This window comes from Ananas comosus, linkage group 9, assembly GCF_001540865.1.
Source record: "Ananas comosus cultivar F153 linkage group 9, ASM154086v1, whole genome shotgun sequence".
NCBI lineage: Eukaryota > Viridiplantae > Streptophyta > Magnoliopsida > Poales > Bromeliaceae > Ananas > Ananas comosus.
The window spans coordinates 11,507,083-11,526,986 of record NC_033629.1 but is presented as its reverse complement, the minus strand read 5'-3'; the positions used below and the strand labels follow the sequence as shown (position 1 = coordinate 11,526,986).

The 19,904-nt window shown below is 29.8% G+C and overlaps 1 protein-coding gene across 1 annotated transcript; it reads right to left on the bottom strand.

Moving 5' to 3' along the window:
• LOC109714993 (GDSL esterase/lipase At3g14820-like) lies at positions 8,816–14,709 on the bottom strand. The gene is made up of 5 exons (XM_020239769.1): positions 14,263–14,709; positions 11,345–11,475; positions 10,733–10,966; positions 10,145–10,406; positions 8,816–9,229 (listed from the first exon to the last, which is right to left on the bottom strand). Exons 1-5 carry the CDS (start codon positions 14,552–14,554, stop codon positions 9,036–9,038), a joined length of 1,113 nt encoding a protein of 370 aa, XP_020095358.1. The 5' UTR covers positions 14,555–14,709; the 3' UTR covers positions 8,816–9,035.

Sequence of the window (19,904 nt, the reverse complement as noted above, 5' to 3'; positions counted from 1 at the left end):
TAACAAATATTAAAGAGCACACTGAAAAGATTTAAATTAACATTTAACAAATCAAATAAATAGATTCATCCGTCCGATTCTTTTTTTGACGCAAATCAAATTTCTCTTAAAAATCAATAGTAAAGTGACCCGAGCATTATAGCAGATATATTCATCTTCACTAAATTATTTAAATATACGCATCGAGTCCAGAATAACATAACCAAAAAAATATAAAACTCACATAATAAAAAATCATAAAAAACTCCAAATTATGCAAAATTTGAAATTTACATAGTACTTACATATTATTCCTTTCGCAAATTAGTTTTTATTTATGGGACATAGAATTTGGAGCAATCATCTACTGACTTAAAATCAATACTAGAGCAAACAAAAAAAGAGTAAACTAAAATATTATAAAATGAAATTTAAAAAGTAATAAATAAAGACCAAATAGGAATCAGGATTGGGATCGTTGGGGAAGGAGTGGGAGCGATCGAAGGAGGGGCTTCAGATGTTGATCGAAAAGGGTCTTCTTGTGGGGGAGTGAAAGGCGAGGGAGTCCGTGGTGGAGCGAAGGCGGGCGACGTATGTGATACTTAGGTGGGGTGAGGGGGAGAAAAAGAGATGCCTATGTGACTTTCTAAATGATCATTTATCATTTGATTTATCTTACTATTCCCTTTTTTTTTTTCTCAACTATTTCTCTTCCCATCAATTTCTCTTATTCATTTGTTATTAATTCTCCATATTAATCACCCCAATTAAAGTTCAAAATTTAATTTTAGATAACGGGTGACCTTCTAAATTATCAATTAGCAATATGATTTATGAATGTGTAACTTACTTAATTAATATTTTTTTCTTTTTTAGCAATGTTTAATTAGCAATTGTTCTCATTTATAACTAAAAATAAAAGTAAGAGATATGATAAGAGAAGGCGTAGGAAGAAGAAACATTTCACATTAATTAAAAAATAATGAGCCCCACTACTAACAAATTAAGATAACTTTTAAATATAACGTAAGAGAGATGAAAAGAGAAACCATAGGAAGAGGAAGAAATATTGTGAATTCATTATGTTTGGTTTGGTTCAAAGTGGGTTATTATTTTTTAGAGAATTGATTTGACTCAAAGTGGGTTTTTTTTTTTTTATCTATTAACCTAAGAATGAAGGGTTTCTTGCCACGTGGCAAGAAATATTGTGGATTCATTATGTTTAATAGATAATTGTTTTTTGTATTTTTCAATATAGTATGGAGAACCTCTGAACTATACACCATTTGCAAATGGCCTTTTTTCTTACTTTTTACTATGTTTAGATTTAGATTTAGATTCTTTTAACTTTTTTTTTTTAAAAAAAATTTAGTTGAGTTATGCTAATTACTTTAATTTAAAATATCGTTAATTTTGATGTTTCTATTAACTATCAGAAACAACTTGCTCTAATTTAATTTGTTAAAGAATAGTTAAATTTATTTAACTTGTTAAAATTATCGATAAATTTGACAAAAGTTGCTTTATTTTAGAAAATCAAAAGCTAATAACTATTACTTTTGGGTTAAGGGTACATCTCAACAGAAGAGTTGAAGTTGAGGTGTGTATTTTTGGGTAAATTACTTTTTTTTTCGTCAAAGTAACTATTAGGCGCTTGATACGTTGGTCATCAAATTTTAATTTGTTACAATTTCATACTCGAGCTTTCTGAATTATTTACTTAAATTCTTCAACTTAATTTAATTGGTTAAATATCGACAAATTATTAATGTAGGAGTGATGAAAAATTGAATGTAGGTAAAAAAATAAAATAAAATTAAATTCAACGTATTTAATATGTTGTAATGTTTTGTACCACTATTTAAATTCAACATATTTAATATGTTGTAATTTAGAATTTTTTTTACTTTAGACATTAATTTTGTATCACTATTTATAAAAATTTGAATGTGGTAATTGATTAGGAATATTGGGTATAATTCAAATTTATTCTTAAAATAAAAATTATGCACGCTAAAATCTTAAATTCAACATATTTAATATATTTTACATTAATTTTGTATTATTATTTTAAAAAATTGGTAATATTGATAAATATTTAAATTCAGCGTAGTTAATATGTTTAGGAAATTTTTGTATTCCTCTAGTTTAGATATTAATTTTGTATCACTAATTTAAAAAATATTGAATTTGGATAAATATTTAAATTCAACATATTTAATATGTTTTAAAAAATTTTAAAACTTTTCTAGTTTAGACATTAATTTTGTATCGCTATTTAAAAAAAAAATTGAATGTGGGTAATTGATTAGGAATATATTCTGAAATATTGTAAAGAGGAATAATGTTTGGGGTTCGGGTTTTCAGGTTCAAGCTAGGGTTCGGATTTCGGATTTAAGTCAGATACGCGTGTAGACATGATTTTCTAAAATTCATTGAATATGGATTTGGGTTTGGGTTTCGGATTTAATAGTCGGATTCAGGTTTTAAATATCCTCCTCGAATATGACCCCCTTTACATCTCTACTAAAGATAGAGAGAGAAAAAGAAAACAAAGAGAGAAGAGAATTTTGATAATATAATAGAGGTAAAATTACTAAATTATCCATGTAGTAACAGTGCAGAACATCCCTCTTTCGGGTATCTAGTAACCGATATCTCTTTCATAGTGACTTGCTATTGCAGGTCATAATTAAAAAAAAATTAAATTTGAATCGTTGAATAGAAATAAATGAACGGTATCGAAAAATAACAAGTATAGAAACACTACTCTTTGTTAAATGCATAATTAAGATCATTGACCTTTAACCGCTTATAATTGTTTTTTTTATTTTGCAATATAATATTACTGTAGCCTATCATCATCAAATACATGAATCCTCAACGCCTTTGGAGGCCTCTCTTTATTTTGGGAGAGTTGTGGGGCTCAATTTCAATTTTTTTAAGGATTAATTGCACATTGGTTCTCAATCTTTTTACTATTTTTTATTTTGATCCCTATTTTTTTTCTGCAATTAAATTTTCAAATCTTTTACAAATTGGTCCCCAATATTTTCACTATTTTTTATTTTGGTCCCTAATCTTTTTTTTTTTTTCCAATCAAATTTTCAATGGCGCTGTTAAAAAAAGTTTTAGAATTAACGACATTATCATCAAATACATGAATCCCCAACCGTTTTGGAGGCCTTTCTTTATTTTGGAGAGTTGTGGGGCTCACATCCAATTTTTTTTAAAATTAATTGCATATTGGTCCTCAACATTTTCACTATTTTTTATTTTGGTCCCTAATTTTTTTTTGCAATCAAAATTTCAAATCTCTTGCACATTGGTCCCCAATCCTCCACTATTTTTTATTTTGGTCCCTAATCTTTTTTTTTTTTTGCAATCAAACTTTCAATGGCGTTGTTAAAAGAGGTTTTAGAATTAACGACATTATCATGCCATCACCTATTTAGCTTTTTTTTGCATGTCAACTTTAGTTCCTAAATTTTGTGTGTTTTTCACTTTTTTTTCCAAAAATAAAAATTCAAAATTTTGAATTTAAATTTGAAATTAATCTTAAAATTAAAATATTTATCTATCTATCTATCTATCTTCTATAAAATACATGACAAAGGAACGCTAAAGAAGGCCCCTCCTTATTTTGGGGAGCTTGTGGAGCCCACATATATTTTTATTAATGGTTAATTACACAATTAGTCCCCAACTTTTACACTAATTTTTATTTTGGTCTCTAATATTTTTTTTTTCAATCAAATTATCAATCCTCTTGATTTCGTTGAGATTACACCCCAACCATTAAAAAATGTGTTATAATCAATAAAATTGTCATGTCAACGTCTGCTTGGTTTTTTTTATATGTCAATTTTGGTCTTTAAACTTTGCATATTTTTCACTTTAGTTTTCAAAAATAAAATTTAGATTTTTAAATTTAAATTTGAAATTAATATTATAAAAAAAAATCTCTCCTCGGGGGGCTTGTGGGGTCCGCATATATTTTTAATTGCACCATCAGTCCCCAACTTTATAATGATTTCAAAAAATTACGAAATTTATTTTTTAAAAATTTTAAATACTCTAAATCATTTTTGACAGTGTGGATCGTCGATTCGAAAGCCCCATTATCGAAAACAATTTATGAAGAGGAAGGAATACTTATAAGAGTATATAGAGTAGGGTTACTATACTCTTATGAGTATAGAACCCTTCGTCCTCGAGCCTACTATTTTTAGTGTTACGACTATTTTATTATTAAACTTTAGATTTAATAATAAAATAGTCATCGGTGATCCTACCCCATCCATCTTCGTGCGTTTTTGTCTTTTTATTGGGCAAATTTCAATTACCACCGTACGCTGTAACGTATTTACATTTTACAATTTCTTAATTTATATATTTTTGTTTTGTTATTTTGTAATTTTATATTTAAGTGTTTAATAACTATACCACATTTATTTGTTTTTTCATTTTGTGATTTTTTCTTTCCGTATAGACTTAATTACATCCTCCTACACTATATATTAGATTTTTTTTTCATTTACTACACTGTATTTTTTTTTTTTTTTTTGTAATAGCTCTTTTGAATGATCGTTAACTTTATAATTTATACACCATATTTAAATTCTTTTATTGCTAATCTGTATTATTTTTATTTTTAAAACAAACGATAAATTGCCATTTTTGATTTCAGTAATATCAACAAATTTATTATTTTTGGCATTCAGAGCATCAATAACTGTATTAACAAACATAAACAAAACATAGCTCGCAAAATTGATTCACCCGAAAAATTCTATAAACTTTTTGAACATTTTTTTTTACATATTCTTTTTCTCTTTTGTCAGTTTTACGTGGTTTTTATGGAAATATGTACAGAAAACTTGCTATGAACTTAAAGTTCATTTTTTTTTTTCTTTTCCCCTTCTTTTTTTATGACAATATTTATAATAACAAGCATAGGATATCATATATAATATATATTATTTGGAGACGATTGTTCCAATTTGAACATATGATTGGCCCGATGGCGCACTTTACAAAAGTAAGTGTTCCAAGTGCAATTCGGCATATATATATACGAGTATTCATATATCATAATATATATACATCATATATATAATAATATATATATATATCTATAATATATATCTTATACACCAACTATTTTAATTATACCAAATATTTAATCGGTAATTAGAAGAAGATCAACCAACTATAATTAAATTGTATACTAATATTTAAGTAATTTAGAGAATTATACCAACTAATTTTAATTAAAAATTATTATACAAATATAAGTATTTTAAAAATCTAACCTATACAACCAAATTAATACATAAACTAATTTAATTATTATATACAAATATTTAAAAATTAGAAGAAAACAAACCATACAAACCAACATTCAATTTTATATTGTAAAATTGGTCTTCTTTTATCATGATTTTTTAATATATTAATAGCTTACTTATTTTTAATATTAAAATAATAAATCATAATAAATTTTTTTTTAATGCACATTATATTTTTTTTTTTAACTGCACACAGTTATTTTTTTTCCACTTCTTTCTTGATTGGAGCCTATTTCACTTTATAGTTCTTCTCTTATTCTCTTTTGGAGGTTTATTTCTAACGACTCCTCGCCGCGTTTTACTTTTACTCACTTCAGGATATGCGAGGTGGCCGTCATAGAAAGAGGCGAGGCGGCGTGAAATCCAGGATTTGTTTTTAATTTTATTTAACTTTTTGCGATTATATATATATACTATATATATATATAGTATTATATATACTATGTATATATAAAACTATTTTAATTAAATTATTATACAAATATTTAAATAATTGAGAAATCATAACCATATATCCAAAATTATTTTATTATGTAAAATTTGCTCACTTTTTTATATATTTTATATCATATAATAGCTTTACTTATTTTAAATTATTAAATAATAAAGTAATAATTTTTTTAATGATTTGGATTTTCTGTAATGTAAGTATTATTTCTTTTTTTCAGGATTACATACCAGTAGCTTTGAGAACTTCTCATGTATTGAAAATTTCGGAGCGCATAAATATTTGCCCTATCGCAAAAATGCTTAATAATTACTTTGTGAGGTGTTTGATATTATATTTACATTTTGATTAAATTGTAGAAAATAATCAATTATACACGACTAATTATTCACAATAATAATAATTTTTTAGTTTTAAAAGAACATATAAGTTCTAAAAACATTACTTTTCAAATTTAGTCACTTTAAATCCTTCAAAAAATAACTTTACAGAATTAGTCATTAAGAATTTGAAATAAAATTAATTTTCTTCGTCATTTCAATATTGTGTATTTAAAAATATATAAATAATAATTATGTTAAATTTTTAATGGATTTGAACCTTTTTACTTTTTCATTTTAAAATTTTTTTATTTTAAATTATTTACTTACAATCTATTAGTATATCATGATAGCATTTATTTTAATTTGATTCAATAATTTTTCTAATAAAAACTTAATATATAAAAATTAATATATATTATATAAAAATTGTAATTAAAAGATAAATTTAAAATCCGTGCATCGCACGGGTTAGTTGCTAGTTACACAATAATTTGTTGACTCTTCATGGTTGATATATATTAGAAAATTTATATATTATGGGCCTGGTAAGGACAAAAAAATTTTATTTGGAAAGAGAACAATTGGATGGTCCATTCTTTAAAAAAAAAATAAAAAATAAAAGGTCAGGGCCAACTAGGCTCGATTAGTCGAATCGGGCCGGCCCGAAAATTAGAGGCCCGATAAATTCCGCACAAGGTTTGGATTTTTTTTTTTTTTTTGGAGAAACTTCAAATACCCCCGTGGTTTCGCACTTTCTCACTTAATAACCTGTGGTTTAAAGTGTATCAAGTTAGTACCCCGTGGTTTTGCACTTTCTCACTTTAGTACACTGTGGTTTCAAGTGTATCAAGTTAGTACCCTGTGGTTTCATTTTTGTATCAAGTTAGTACCCTATGGTTTCAAATTTTTTTGTTATTACACAGAATACTAAAGTGAGAAAGTGTGAAACCATAGGGTACTAATTTGATACATTTGAAACCACAAGGTATTAAAGTGAGAAAGTGCGAAACCACGGGTATTAACTTGATACACTTTAAATCACAGGGTACTAAAGTGAGAAAATGCGAAACCACTGGGGGTATTTAAAGTTTCTTCTTTTTTTAAAAAATCTTTTTAACCACCCGTCAGTAGGGCTGGCAAATGAGCGAGCCGGCTCGCGTTCGACTCGCGTTCGACTCGATATTTGGCTCGCTCGAGCTCGACTCGAAATTAAATAAGCCGAGCTTGAACAAAAAAAAAGACTCGGAATTCATTTCAAGCCGAGCTTGAGTATTACTCGGCTCGCTCGAATTAGGCTCGAAAAACTCGAAAAGCTCGAATACATATATATAGTAGAGCTACTATGCTATCGAAAGTATAGAGGATATGATGCTTTCGATTTTTTGATTCTTAGATCAACCCCTTTAATCATTTCTTATCTTTGGATTAATACTATTATTATCTTGTAGGGACCACTCAATCCTAAGAATATTATTTAATCCTAGGGGGACCGCAGTCATCCCAACCAAACAATTCTTAATCAAAGGGTCAAAAATTCGAAAACATCAAATCCTCTATATTTTCGATAGCATAATAGTTCTACACTATATATATATATTAAAAATATATATAAATATAATATATTTTAATTATATATTAATTATATATAGGCTGAGTGAATAATCTCAATATAGTAAAATTGGGCCAATATTGTTGGCCCATAAAAATAAACCCAATAGACAAATACAAGAGCAAAATTTTACTAAATTTATACATTTTTCTTTTTCTTTTTTTTCTTTCATAGAGCTCTAAATTTTTAATATGTTTCTCTTTCTCTTTTTCTGTCTCTCACCCTAAGTGGCCAAGCCGGAAGCCCTCCAAGTTACCAAGTAACAGCATATACCCGTCATTGCCTACCTTGCTATTAATTGTATGCTTGAGAAAATATACAGAATATTTTTAAAATAAAAAATTATTATTCATATAAAATTTTAATTTTAGTTATAGATGATTGGATAATTTAATTCAATATTTATCTATATAATTTATTTAATTTTGACCGCATAAATGAAAATGAATAATATGGAGATTGAAGGCGGAAGAGAAGACATGTGAGGCTGAAAAAATTAGATATCAACTCATAAATTATTTTTCTTCATATTATAATACTATATTTCATATAATTATTTTGTACTTTGAACTATTACACATATGTTTGTATTAAATTATAGATTATGTTCTATACAAATTAAACTATTAATCATATGATGTTGAGAATTTCAAGCGGCTCGTTTAGGGCTCGAGCTCGCTCGACTCGAAATTAGGCTCGCTCGAACTCGGCTCGAATTAATTTCAATTCAAGCTTGAGCTTAAATTTAGGCTTGAAATTAATTTCAAGCCGAATTTGAGCCGAGATAAGCTCGCTCGAGCTCGGCTCATTTCCACCCCTACCCGTCAGGTCTCAGTTTGAGATTATTGCATTTGGCTCAATCTAAGCGATGTACTCAGACCTACAATAACTATAAGATTTTCTTTTCTGATCGGATCCAGATTTGAATGCCATTTCGAACTAAAAGTATGCGTGTGTGTGCTTAAAAAGCTCTTGTTCGGTTGTGTTATTATCTTTTTTTTTTCTTTTTCTTTTTACTATAAGCCATTAATTACTATTGGATGTACTGAGAGAGCAACTTTTCTATTCTAATCATTGATGCTAACTTATATAGTACAATTTGACGTAAACGGAAAGAATATAATAATATATTCTTAAATTTTATTGCTGAACAAATCCATTGGATGTCGTGACTGCAAGCGCCCATTCATTCACGGTCACACTCCATTCCGTAAAATTTATGCTAAAGAAAAGAGAAAAACGACGACAACAGATATACGTAATTGTTGTCTAAATAGCGCGAGGAAGAGATTGGCCGAATAATTTTCGACGCATTCGAACTCAATCTAAGACAAGAGTTGATTGTATTTCCTAAACATGTCGTCGGCGATGATCTTGTAAGCTTTCTCAGTTGGGTGATAGCTGTCCCAGAATACGAACTTGGTATCATCAGGACAAGTTGGCGCAGTAATGCTATTGCAGAGCAATGTGACCTCAATTTCTCCTGTACCACAGCATCCTCTTGTTGTTTCCTCAAATCCTGCAATGCAAGCCAAATGATATAAAGAAAAAAAAAGTCAAACAAGGTCTTTATATTCGTGAAGTTTCTAAAATACCGTTCTCACATGTTGCTGGCACGATCTGCTTTCCACGGGGCCATCCATTACTAAGCCCGCGGCTTGATTAACTGGGTATCCTATACCTAATAACTTCAGTTATTGAGTCCAGCTTATTCAAGCTTATCCTCTTTTAGCCCTGATGTTTTCATCAGGCTTAATGTACTTTTAAGTTATTGAGTCTAGCCTATTCAGGCTTACTCCCTTGACATTCTCATCGGACTCAATCGCAACAGTCATATACATAGCCCAAGATCGTTAGGCGATGTGAGTGGCCAATTCGCTCCGATACCAAACTGTCACAATCTGCTTCCCAGCAAATCATCCATCGCTAAGTCCGCGGTTTGATTAATTATGTACTCTAAACCCAATAACTTATAGGGCCTAATCCACTGGCCCAAAATGTTAGAGTCCAGTTATTGAGTCTAAGACTATTCAGACTTAAAATACTCCCACATATAGCAATAGCTATCCGGTGTGTGAGTATTCCTAACTCCTAAGCCTTGAGATGTCACAGTTACCGAGACGCTAGTAGGCATGTATGTAAAATTTTGATTGGCTTATATACGGATGCCACAGAGGGTGACCAGAATATACCCAATCCGTAAAGAAATTTGTATATAGGAGGATTGAAGTATAACTTTTTTTTATACTTTATTCTGTGGGGTTTGAGACTGGTTGGTTGGTCATGCCAAAAGTAGACATTCTACTTAATTTGGAGGCTTAGAAGTTTATTTCTTCTTCATACATAATTTATTACTACCCAAGTGACTTATACTGAACGCAAAAGCAGAAGCACGGTCAAACAAGCACTTGTTTGTTTAAGCAGAAGCACTTACCATAAGCATAAGGTCTTTGGATGATGTCAATCAAGATGTCGTAGATGCCCATGTAGACCACAATTGCCCCTCTAAAGCTCTCCTCATTTCTCAGCTCGGATATTGCGTTTTGTATCCTGGCGTTGAACAATTGCGCTGCTTCATTACGCCTGGGCTCGCACTCTCTCAAAATCCCCCCTCCAAGTGTTCTCTGTGAAGGTAAACATCCTATTGGGGGTAATCCCACAAACCCTATTTTCTTCGCACCCATTTGTCGTAATTGCTGAGATTTCAAAAAAAAGAAAAGAAAAAAGAAGAAAGCAGCAAATTTTCAATTAGTTAATGACAAATTACAATTTTGTTTCTGTTCCAATTGGCTAGTTTTCTTTAATTTTCGTTCGAAATAATATATCTCGTCATAATGATGTGATAGTTAAGTAATAAGAATAATTTTGAGATGATGCGACAGCTGAATCAGTCTGTATTAAATGAGCCGCTGCATCAGTACTTTATCGCAAAAATGATTAGGAGTTCGATGGATTGATTGAAATAAATTGAAGTTCAGTGACCCGGGTAAACTTTTACGGGAAGTTCACAGAATAAATTTACCCTGAGGAACTCTTTAGCTTTAGAAACGAGGAAGTCGACGTAGGAAGGGATGTCGAAGTGTGTTTTCCTGAACGGCGTAGTGAAATAAGTGTTGGCGATGTCGTCGGTTCCAGTGCAGACGAGGTACACGCTCTCGGAGACGATATATCTCGCCCTCTCCTCGCCTGCGATGGCCTTCAATCTTTCCTTATATTCTCCGAACAGTTGGAGTTGCTCAGTCATGGATATAACATTCTGAAAAATAATAAATAGGTAAAGATAGGTAAACTTTAGTTAAGTTACGCGGAAATTTTAAAATGTTCGCTTGAACTTCAGAAATTTTTTACTCTACTATCTAAAATTTATGTGTTTTTGGATTTATAAGAAGTTATTAGAAAATTGTATCAGAATCAAAGTGCTCGATCATCGTCGGTCTAACATTCTATTATATAATAAATAGATGAACAAATGCAATGCTTTTGTAAACAAATGCGATATTCTATTATTTTTCAAATATAAATTACTACAGTTAAATGTGATTTGACAAAGTTTTCTAAGAACTTTGGAAAACAAAAAGGAAAGCAAGTAGAATTAAAATGTTATGGGAGTAATTAAAAGTTAATGCATAATTACCACAAGAACTGAGGTTAGGGGGTCATATCCACAGGCACCAGAAGCAAAGCTAACACCAGTGAGGAGATCTTCAGGTGAGAGATGCACCCAAAGATATGGAGGAAGCAACTCCTTTATACCCAATCCAGAAACTGAAAATTTCAAATTAGGGTACATTTTAGACAAATCATTAAAGAATGTGAAAAATTAAATGAGCCGTAGGGCCTCTGGTCAGTACCTTCTGTCCTGACACTATGTTGAAGCATATAAAATATTTATTAAAAATTATATAAAACGACCGCTATTCTCCAAAAAGTTAAGCTATTAGAAAATAATATATATATATATATATACCCTTTGATCATTAGGCAAATGATATCGAAAAGATTTAAAATTTGATTTCTAAACACTTCAAGTGGTATAGATCATATTCAATGATGCTGATCGTCGATTTGGAGGCTCCATCATCGAAAACAAATGGATGGCAACGTAGCCCGTTTGGTATCGATAGTATTCTAGCTCAACTCTCTCTCTCTCTCTCTCTCTCTCTCTCTCTCTCTCTCTCTATATATATATATATATATATATATATATATATATATATATATATATATATATATTCTTACATTTAAGACATCTCCTCATATCTGGGCTCGAGACTTTTTGATATTAAATGGGAGAAAGTTAATTATGCTAAAGGGCCTGGCAGGACTCGAACTCAGGATCGCCTGCTCTGATACCATATTAAAATATATGAAATAACCATTATTCTTCAAAAGGTTAAAATAGTATAGAATGGTATCTTTTATAATATTCTTATATTTAAGAATATTAACTGTTTTTCTGTAATAATTTAGTCGCTAATTTAAAGTAATCGTGCAACGTATTTGGCGAGCCAGTTCAACTTGCAGAATTAGAAAGATATATATATATTTTTTTACTAGAATTTACTCATGAGGTTATCATGGGAGACCGAAAATCCGCAGACGAATCAAAATTGACATCCAACTGGGGACAAATTTGCGAGAGTAAACTTCAAGGGTGTGTTTGTTTCACCAGAAATAGAGTTGGATGAAATGATTTTCGATCGTAAATATTCACTTGTATTATTTGGTTCACCATAATTTTATCTTCGGTCAAAATTCAAACTTCTCAAAAATACTAAAATTCACTTCGGCCCACCCATACCTAGCTAGCCAATTACAAATGGTGAAAAAATAATAAAATATTATTTATAGGGAAGGTTTTACGTAATTCATCTTCTGCAAAACAAATAGCAAAAATAGCTAGAAAAACTTCAATTCCATGGCTACAGAAACAAACAGCAGAAGAAGCATAATTTTTTCCTCGACTCTATTTTATCGAAAAGTCTATTTCAATTGGAACTTCACTTTCGGTAAAACAAAATGGCCGAAAAGTTAAATTCAAATCCCCTTAGGTAACTGGTTGTTAAAATTGGCAAGTGTGAGCTCAACAAGCAGTCACAAACACATTTAATGCAAGGGGTTAGATCTCACTCAACAACCTAGCACCTTAATTTGAGAGGTTAGTAACGTTTTAGAATCTTTTATTATAACTAATTCCAAAATAAGTGTTGTCATATTCGCAATATTTGTGGATCAAGAGTCACAATCTAATTAAGTTATAGATATGCTATCGTTGCTTTCCATCAATCGAAGTTTAAGTACACAATGCATTTAAATTTGCTCCCCTGTGATTTAGTGCATTTTTTTTTCTTTATCATGTTCCTGTAGTTCGAAAGTTGCATTAACTGTGAATTGCATAACTTATAACTTTGTCATCCTATATGACAACAGATCCTTATAGTAAAATAAAAATAAAAATAAAAATATTTAATGATTAGCTGTAACTTTTGGAATTACTGGATGACAAAGTGAAAATATCCTGATCGATGTGAAATATAACCTAATAAGATGTTCAACTATTCTATGTTAGCATGTGTGTGCGTGTATGCGTATGGGTAGAATGATGTGGGCATATAGCATTTCCTCATTTGTTACGAATGGTAATTAAATCCTTAAGTTCAAATTTGATGTAATTATTTTATGAACTTAAAGCTCATCTAAACTATTGTACAAAGTGAGCACAAGATTACAGCTTGTAACACTAAAAAAATCCCATTTGTTTTGGCCATTGTCCCATTTGTTTTGGCCAATGACTACAATAATATTATTTTTCTATAGTTTGGCTCTCATTAAGATATAGTTGCTATAAATATATCCCACATTATATACAGAAATGGTCACATACATATATATATATATATATACACACGCGCGCGCGCGCACATATGGATGAGGTGAGTTATTGTTCCTCACATTACGAGGATAGTGCTTACTCTTTTGGTTTTATCTCTTCGTCACCAAATAAGTCTCTAATAAATCTCTCGTAGTATAGGAGCCCGGGTTGCCCCACCCTTATAGCCTAGTTCATTTTTCCAATGAATGAAGCGGATAGCGTGCTACCTTTTTCTCAAAAAAAAAAAATCTCTCGTAGTATGTAATAAGCTTGATTTAAAATTTTTTAGCTTTTAGTAATTAACACTTTATTCCTTCTCAACTCATATTATCATACTCCGCAGAAGATAAGCACATGCAACGTGTTTGCTCAAGAAGGAGAAGTCAGAAATTAAATTTGCCAAAAGAAAAGGGGAGAAAAAAAGAGAGAGAATTTTAGAGCGTTTAGCCGAAGAATGAAGTTGAAGTGAGCTTTTGATTCTTAATTAGTTTGGTAAGCACTAACAATTAATAGTCATTATCGTGAACTTTATATACGTAGCATTCAATAAAAACATCTTTATAGATCATACGAAAATGACTATTAGCACCTTTCAAAGCTTTAGCTGAGTCAAACAACGAAAGTTAACATCAAATTATATACGTTTCACAATTTTGTTCTTCTCACAAAAGTATACGTACCGAGTAAATCGGTTGGGATCTTTCCATTCGAGAACCTCCCAGTCGGCTGGTGCCCGATGAAATCCTTACCGTAGGGCGGGAAATTGCACTTGATCAGGGTCTTGAGGTGGTTGTTGTTACCTGGGTCGATAATCGAATCGCCAAACGCGAACACAGCGGGAATCTTCGTTTGATTCTTCGGAGTGTACCCTCCTAAAACCCTAACAAGCTGAAACATCACTAGAAATAGCACAATGTATTCTCTATGGCCAAAAGAAGCACTCAACAAGATCCTCTTACAACATTCCCCCATTTTCTCTCTTCTATATATAAAATGTATTATTTGTTGTGCATGCACTCTCTAGTTTGGGTTGCTTTAAAATAGAAGCATGAAGAATCCTTTCTATTTATAGAAGTGCATGGCTCTGCAAAGTAATGGTGAACGCCAACAAATTTTAGGGTTGGCAATTTAAGGCTACATTGATTATATATAATTGTTGTATTTCATATATATATATAGTTGTTGCATATATGTGGCATAGTCCTATAGTAGTTTTTATGTTGTGGTATTATGCTATTCACTGTGATACCTTCTTCGCCACGTAGGAGTTGAGTTGCAGTGTTTCTGAAAGGACAGGAATTTTCATACTATTACTTTGCGTTTGATAAAGATATATCTGAATTGATGATCGATATTATTAGACATGATATACATAATTTGAAGTATTTAGAAGCCTAATTTTTATATTTTTTTCAACATTACTTGTTCAATGATTGAAAGATGTTAAAATCAACAATTTTGATGAGACATTTATGAGCTAGTTATAAGTTTAATTAGTAACTGTGGAAAACAATACAAATTTATTACAAGAATAGTGTTTCTAATATAAAGTTTAAGAATCGCATCATCTCTTTAATAAGATTTTTGTTTTCAGCTATTCGTTTTCAAATTGTTCAGTCGTAAGGTAAAAAAATAACGAAAAATCACGAAATTTACTCCTTAACTACTACAAATAGAACTGCAAATTATAGTTGTGAAACGATGTCAATTATCTATTCAGATTGATGTCTCATCATCGAAAACTAAGTAAAATCATTAACAATAATCTCTTAATGCTTCCGGAAAGCGCTCAAGCTCAACTTTTCCTCAACAGTTAATCTTTTTCTCTTAATCCTTAACCAAGACAAAAGTGAAACATGTTCATTAATGAGCTCACAAGCTTTATACATTTTTCACAACTACATAGTTTCCTAATAAGTTTATGATTGAGAGGTGAGTAGTTTGTGTGCATAAATAAAATTAGATGGCAGGTGAATGCATAAATGAGGTTGGTTGTGTGTGGACATCAGGTTTGACACAAAACATCTTAATCAAGAATGCTCCATTTAATTCATCACATGCGTATCCATCTAATTTGATCATGACACCCTAACTAATGAATTAAACAACAATATAATTGGAGCCTTAATTAATTATGTCCTTTTTCCCTTTTCTTAGTTCTAATCCTAACAATGGAACCATTTAGCACTTTTCTGATTTAAAAATCAAATTAATTTTTCTGAATAATTGCATACTTTGAAAACTTCGTTTGTTGTTTTGTACAATTCAAATAGGGCTGTATTGTTATTTTCATTGATTGAGCATCCAATTCGATGTTCAACGCAATAAACATGACGTAGAGTGTTTGAGCTTCGAGATTTTTCAGAGTATTTTTGTCATTTAGACGTGATCTCGGAGTGTTTTTTCCCATTTAAACATGATTTTGGAGTGGTTTTTCTCATTTAAGATTCAAGTGTAGCTCATGTTAAAGATCACATTTATGTGATAAAACAAAAAAGTTATATCACTATCATGGGGCGATTAAGTATATACCTTCACAAAGCACACAAGGGAATGAGAATTTGAATGCTAATCCTTTTCAAGTCAAAATTAGTATTAAAACATCATATTAAAGATCATATTAAGTCACAATTAGTATTAAAACATCATATTAAAGATCCATTAGTTAGAAGTTACACATCAAGTTAAACCTAAACTCCGATCGAATTGTTGGATTTCATTTCTCTACACATCAAAATCCAATAATAAAGCACAAACCACAGCCACTTTAGATAAGCATCTTTAATACAGTTCCTCAACCGAAATTACAAGCATTTATTATTATTATTTTAAAAAAAATTCATATGATTTGAATTATTAATTCTAAATGGCACGATACATGCAATGCTGAATTAATTAGTTGGAGCAATCTAATTGGAAACTTAGTAAAATTTCCAACCATGATGATTGAGACTTAACATAAAAATCCGCTTGATTTAGACTGAAAACAAACCCCTGAACCTTTTTGGTGTTTTAAATCACACTTTGTAACTTAGTTATGACTAATACAGTTTATAATTAGTTTGATTAATAAAGTGTATGCGACATAGATGTAACGCACTAAATGTTTTCACGACCTGTGAATTGCACTGTGCATTAATTTGTTAAATGCATAGTTAAGATCATTGTCCTTTAACAGCTTATAACTGTTTTTTGTACTTTTTCAATATAGTATGGAGAACCTCTGAACAATGCGCCATTTGGAAATGGCCTTTTTTTTTTTTTTTACTTTTTACTATGTTTAGATTTAGATTCTTTTAACTTTTTTTTTAAAAAAAAATTTAGTTGAGTTATGCTAATTACTTTAATTAAAGAAATTGTTAACTTCGATGTTTCTATTAACTATCAGCATACTTGCCCTAATTTAATTTGTTAAAGAATAATTAAATTTATTTAACTTGTTAAAATTATCGATGAATTTGACAAAAGTTGCTTTATTTTAGAAAATCGAAAGCAAAGGACATCTTAACAGAAGAGTTGAAGTTGAGGTGTGTATTTTTGGGTAAATTATATTTTTTTTTTCGTCAAATTAACTATTAGGCGCCTGATACATTGGTCATCAAATTTTAATTTGTTATAATTTCATACTCAAGCTTTCTGAATTATTTACTTAAATTCTTCAACTTAATTTAATTGGTTAAATATCGACAAATTATTAATGTAGGAGTGATGTAATATCTTGATTATTACAGCATCAATAATCACAGTGTTTCCATATTTATATTTCTATATCATTAATTTATCAATATTTAACCAACTAAATTAGATTGTGAGATCTAATTGCAATAATTTAGAAAGTTTGAACTAGGAATTGCTATGAATTAAAATTTCAAAACTAAAGTATTAGGAGCCTTATAGTTTGAGAACCAAATATAAAGTGTAATTTAACCTATATTTTTACCATTTTTCTTCTAAGGCTCAATTCATCCTCTTGACCAAAAGAAGAGTAAGAAAAAGGAGAGAAGCTTATAATGATCAGACCAAAATCTAAATAATTTATTCACTCCATCTACTTTTCAAATTTCTCTACTATGGGGACCAAATGTTGTGCACCATTTATGTTGCAAATTAAGGCCTTTATTGTTGCCTTAGGTCCACCTTTGTTATTTTTGTTCCCTACTTGTAAATAGGCTGTCAATGCGGGCTCGAACCAGCTCGTGTTTGACTCATTTAATAAACGAGCCGAATACAAGCTAGTTTTTTAAGATATCGAGTGAAACATACATCCAGCTCGTGTTTGACTTATTTGTTAATAAGACAAACAAGAGCTGACTCACGATTGTCAGTCTTACTACTAGCTAAAAATTAGAATTTTAATTTAATAATTGAAATTCACCAAATAGAGGTCTCTTTGTATTTCGCTCTGCCTAAAATAGCCAAACACGCACGAACAAGCTGATCCTAACTCATTTTCGGTTAGTTTGTTAAATGAGCGATCGATCTCGACTTATTTCGAGCCGAACATGAGTCGACTCGCGAACAACAAGTTGAATTTCGAGCCTTGGCTCATGTTCGGCTAGTTTGTTAAACGCGCGGTCGATCTCGAGATCATTTTAAGCTGAACACAGGTCTGCTCGCGAAGAATGAGCTGGATTTCAGTTCTACTTGTAACTACCTTAGGACGTGTTTGGTTTCTCAAAAAAACTCATAAACACTATTTTTCAAAGAAATTAAAAAACATATATATATATATATATATATATATTTCCACTCGTTAGATTATACTGTTCAACCAACCATCCACTCAATTCTACGGGACCACTATCATTCTAATTTGGAACCACTGTCATCCTAATCGCACATCACTTCATAGTAGAAGGGTATATTTGAAAAAATAAAAATATCAAAATACTTCTTTTGTCTCTAACTTGTGGGCAAATAAGAAAAGTTTGTGATAGTATAAAGGTATATATTTGAAAGCGCAAAATAATAATTTCACAGAGATAATGGTTATTGCTAATAGTTTACTAACAAAATTTAACTCTTAGAATATATTTGTAATAACTTGGAACATTAAAAATATATTTTTAATATTAGTCTTTTAAGAAAAATAAATCAGAAAAAGTCAAAATTTTTTTGAAGGTATATAAACAATTACCTATTATTTTAAGGAGTTGTCCTAATTTTCTAAGAGAAATGCTTCTATACACCGGCCAATTTAAATCCGACCATTCAAATTTGTGAGGTTAAGATTGACTTTTACACAATGGTAACCTGCTCAACTAGTTACCAATCAATTATAAAGATAACATTTGAAAATATGCATTAGTTAATTACCAAATTTGATAATATCCAACAAATCTTCATTTCCTAATTTAATTTTGTTACTTACCAAATTAAACAATGACTAATTTCATAAATGATAAATCTTTATAAATTCGAATTTAAAATTTAACTTGAGTTTAAACTTTATATTTATAATTGTATAAATTAAATTTAAATTTTAGAAAGAAAAATTTATATTTAAACGAGTAAACATTTCAATTCAAATTGTTAATTTAATATTAAACTAACATGAAAGTTCAAAAATGTTAATATCTTTAAAATTGTAATTTAAAAGAAACGTTATAGTGTATTTATAAACTTTATTTATTTATTTAAATAAAAGATTTCTACATTTGAAATTGTTAATTCATATTGAAAAAATCATTAAATTTCAAAATATTATCAAATTTAAATTATAAATTTGGATTTAATTATATTATATAAAAAATAAATTTGTTAACTATTTAAACATAAAGTTTCAATGTTGAAAATCAAATTTAAATTATAAATTACTAAATTTATTACTCAATGCGATCATAAATTATTATATAAAATCGACCTTAAAAATGGACAATTTAATTAAAAATTTATTCTCTCCATGATTCAAGGGCAGTATGCAAAACTTTCCAATATTAGTATTTAACTTTAATATTAGCGTTTTTTTTTTCCAAAAAACTCCTAATTCACATACCTGTGACCGGTACACTTGTGCAATAGCAGGTCATCTTTTTTATGCATAAATCTTAATTCTTTATTGATTAAAAATAAACGTCTAAGATTAGAATGGAGTATTGAAGCATTGCTCATTTCTAATACATGCATACATCCCCTCACAACCCACCAAAAATATCATGTTGAATGGTTAGGGTGGGTCTCCCAAACTACTAGCAAAAAAGAACTATTAATAAAATAAAATAAAATAATTAATTTAAACATTAAAATATGGTGGAATCCAATGGCAGCGGCGTACGCTATAGTCTTCTCTTTTTTTTTGTTTAGTTTATTTTCTTCCTTCAAC

What these genes read in the sequence shown, in the direction of transcription:
- LOC109714993 (XM_020239769.1), bottom strand. Translation starts at nt 14,554, where the DNA reads ATGGGGGAATGTTGTAAGAGGATCTTGTTGAGTGCTTCTTTTGGCCAT. An exon ending in AAGCTAAAGAGTTCCTCAGG is followed by an intron (nt 10,407 to 10,732) that starts GTAAATTTATTC and finishes TTGAAATCTCAG; the next exon opens with CAATTACGACAAATGGGTGC. An exon ending in CCAAAGACCTTATGCTTATG is followed by an intron (nt 9,230 to 10,144) that starts GTAAGTGCTTCT and finishes CTTGCATTGCAG; the next exon opens with GATTTGAGGAAACAACAAGA.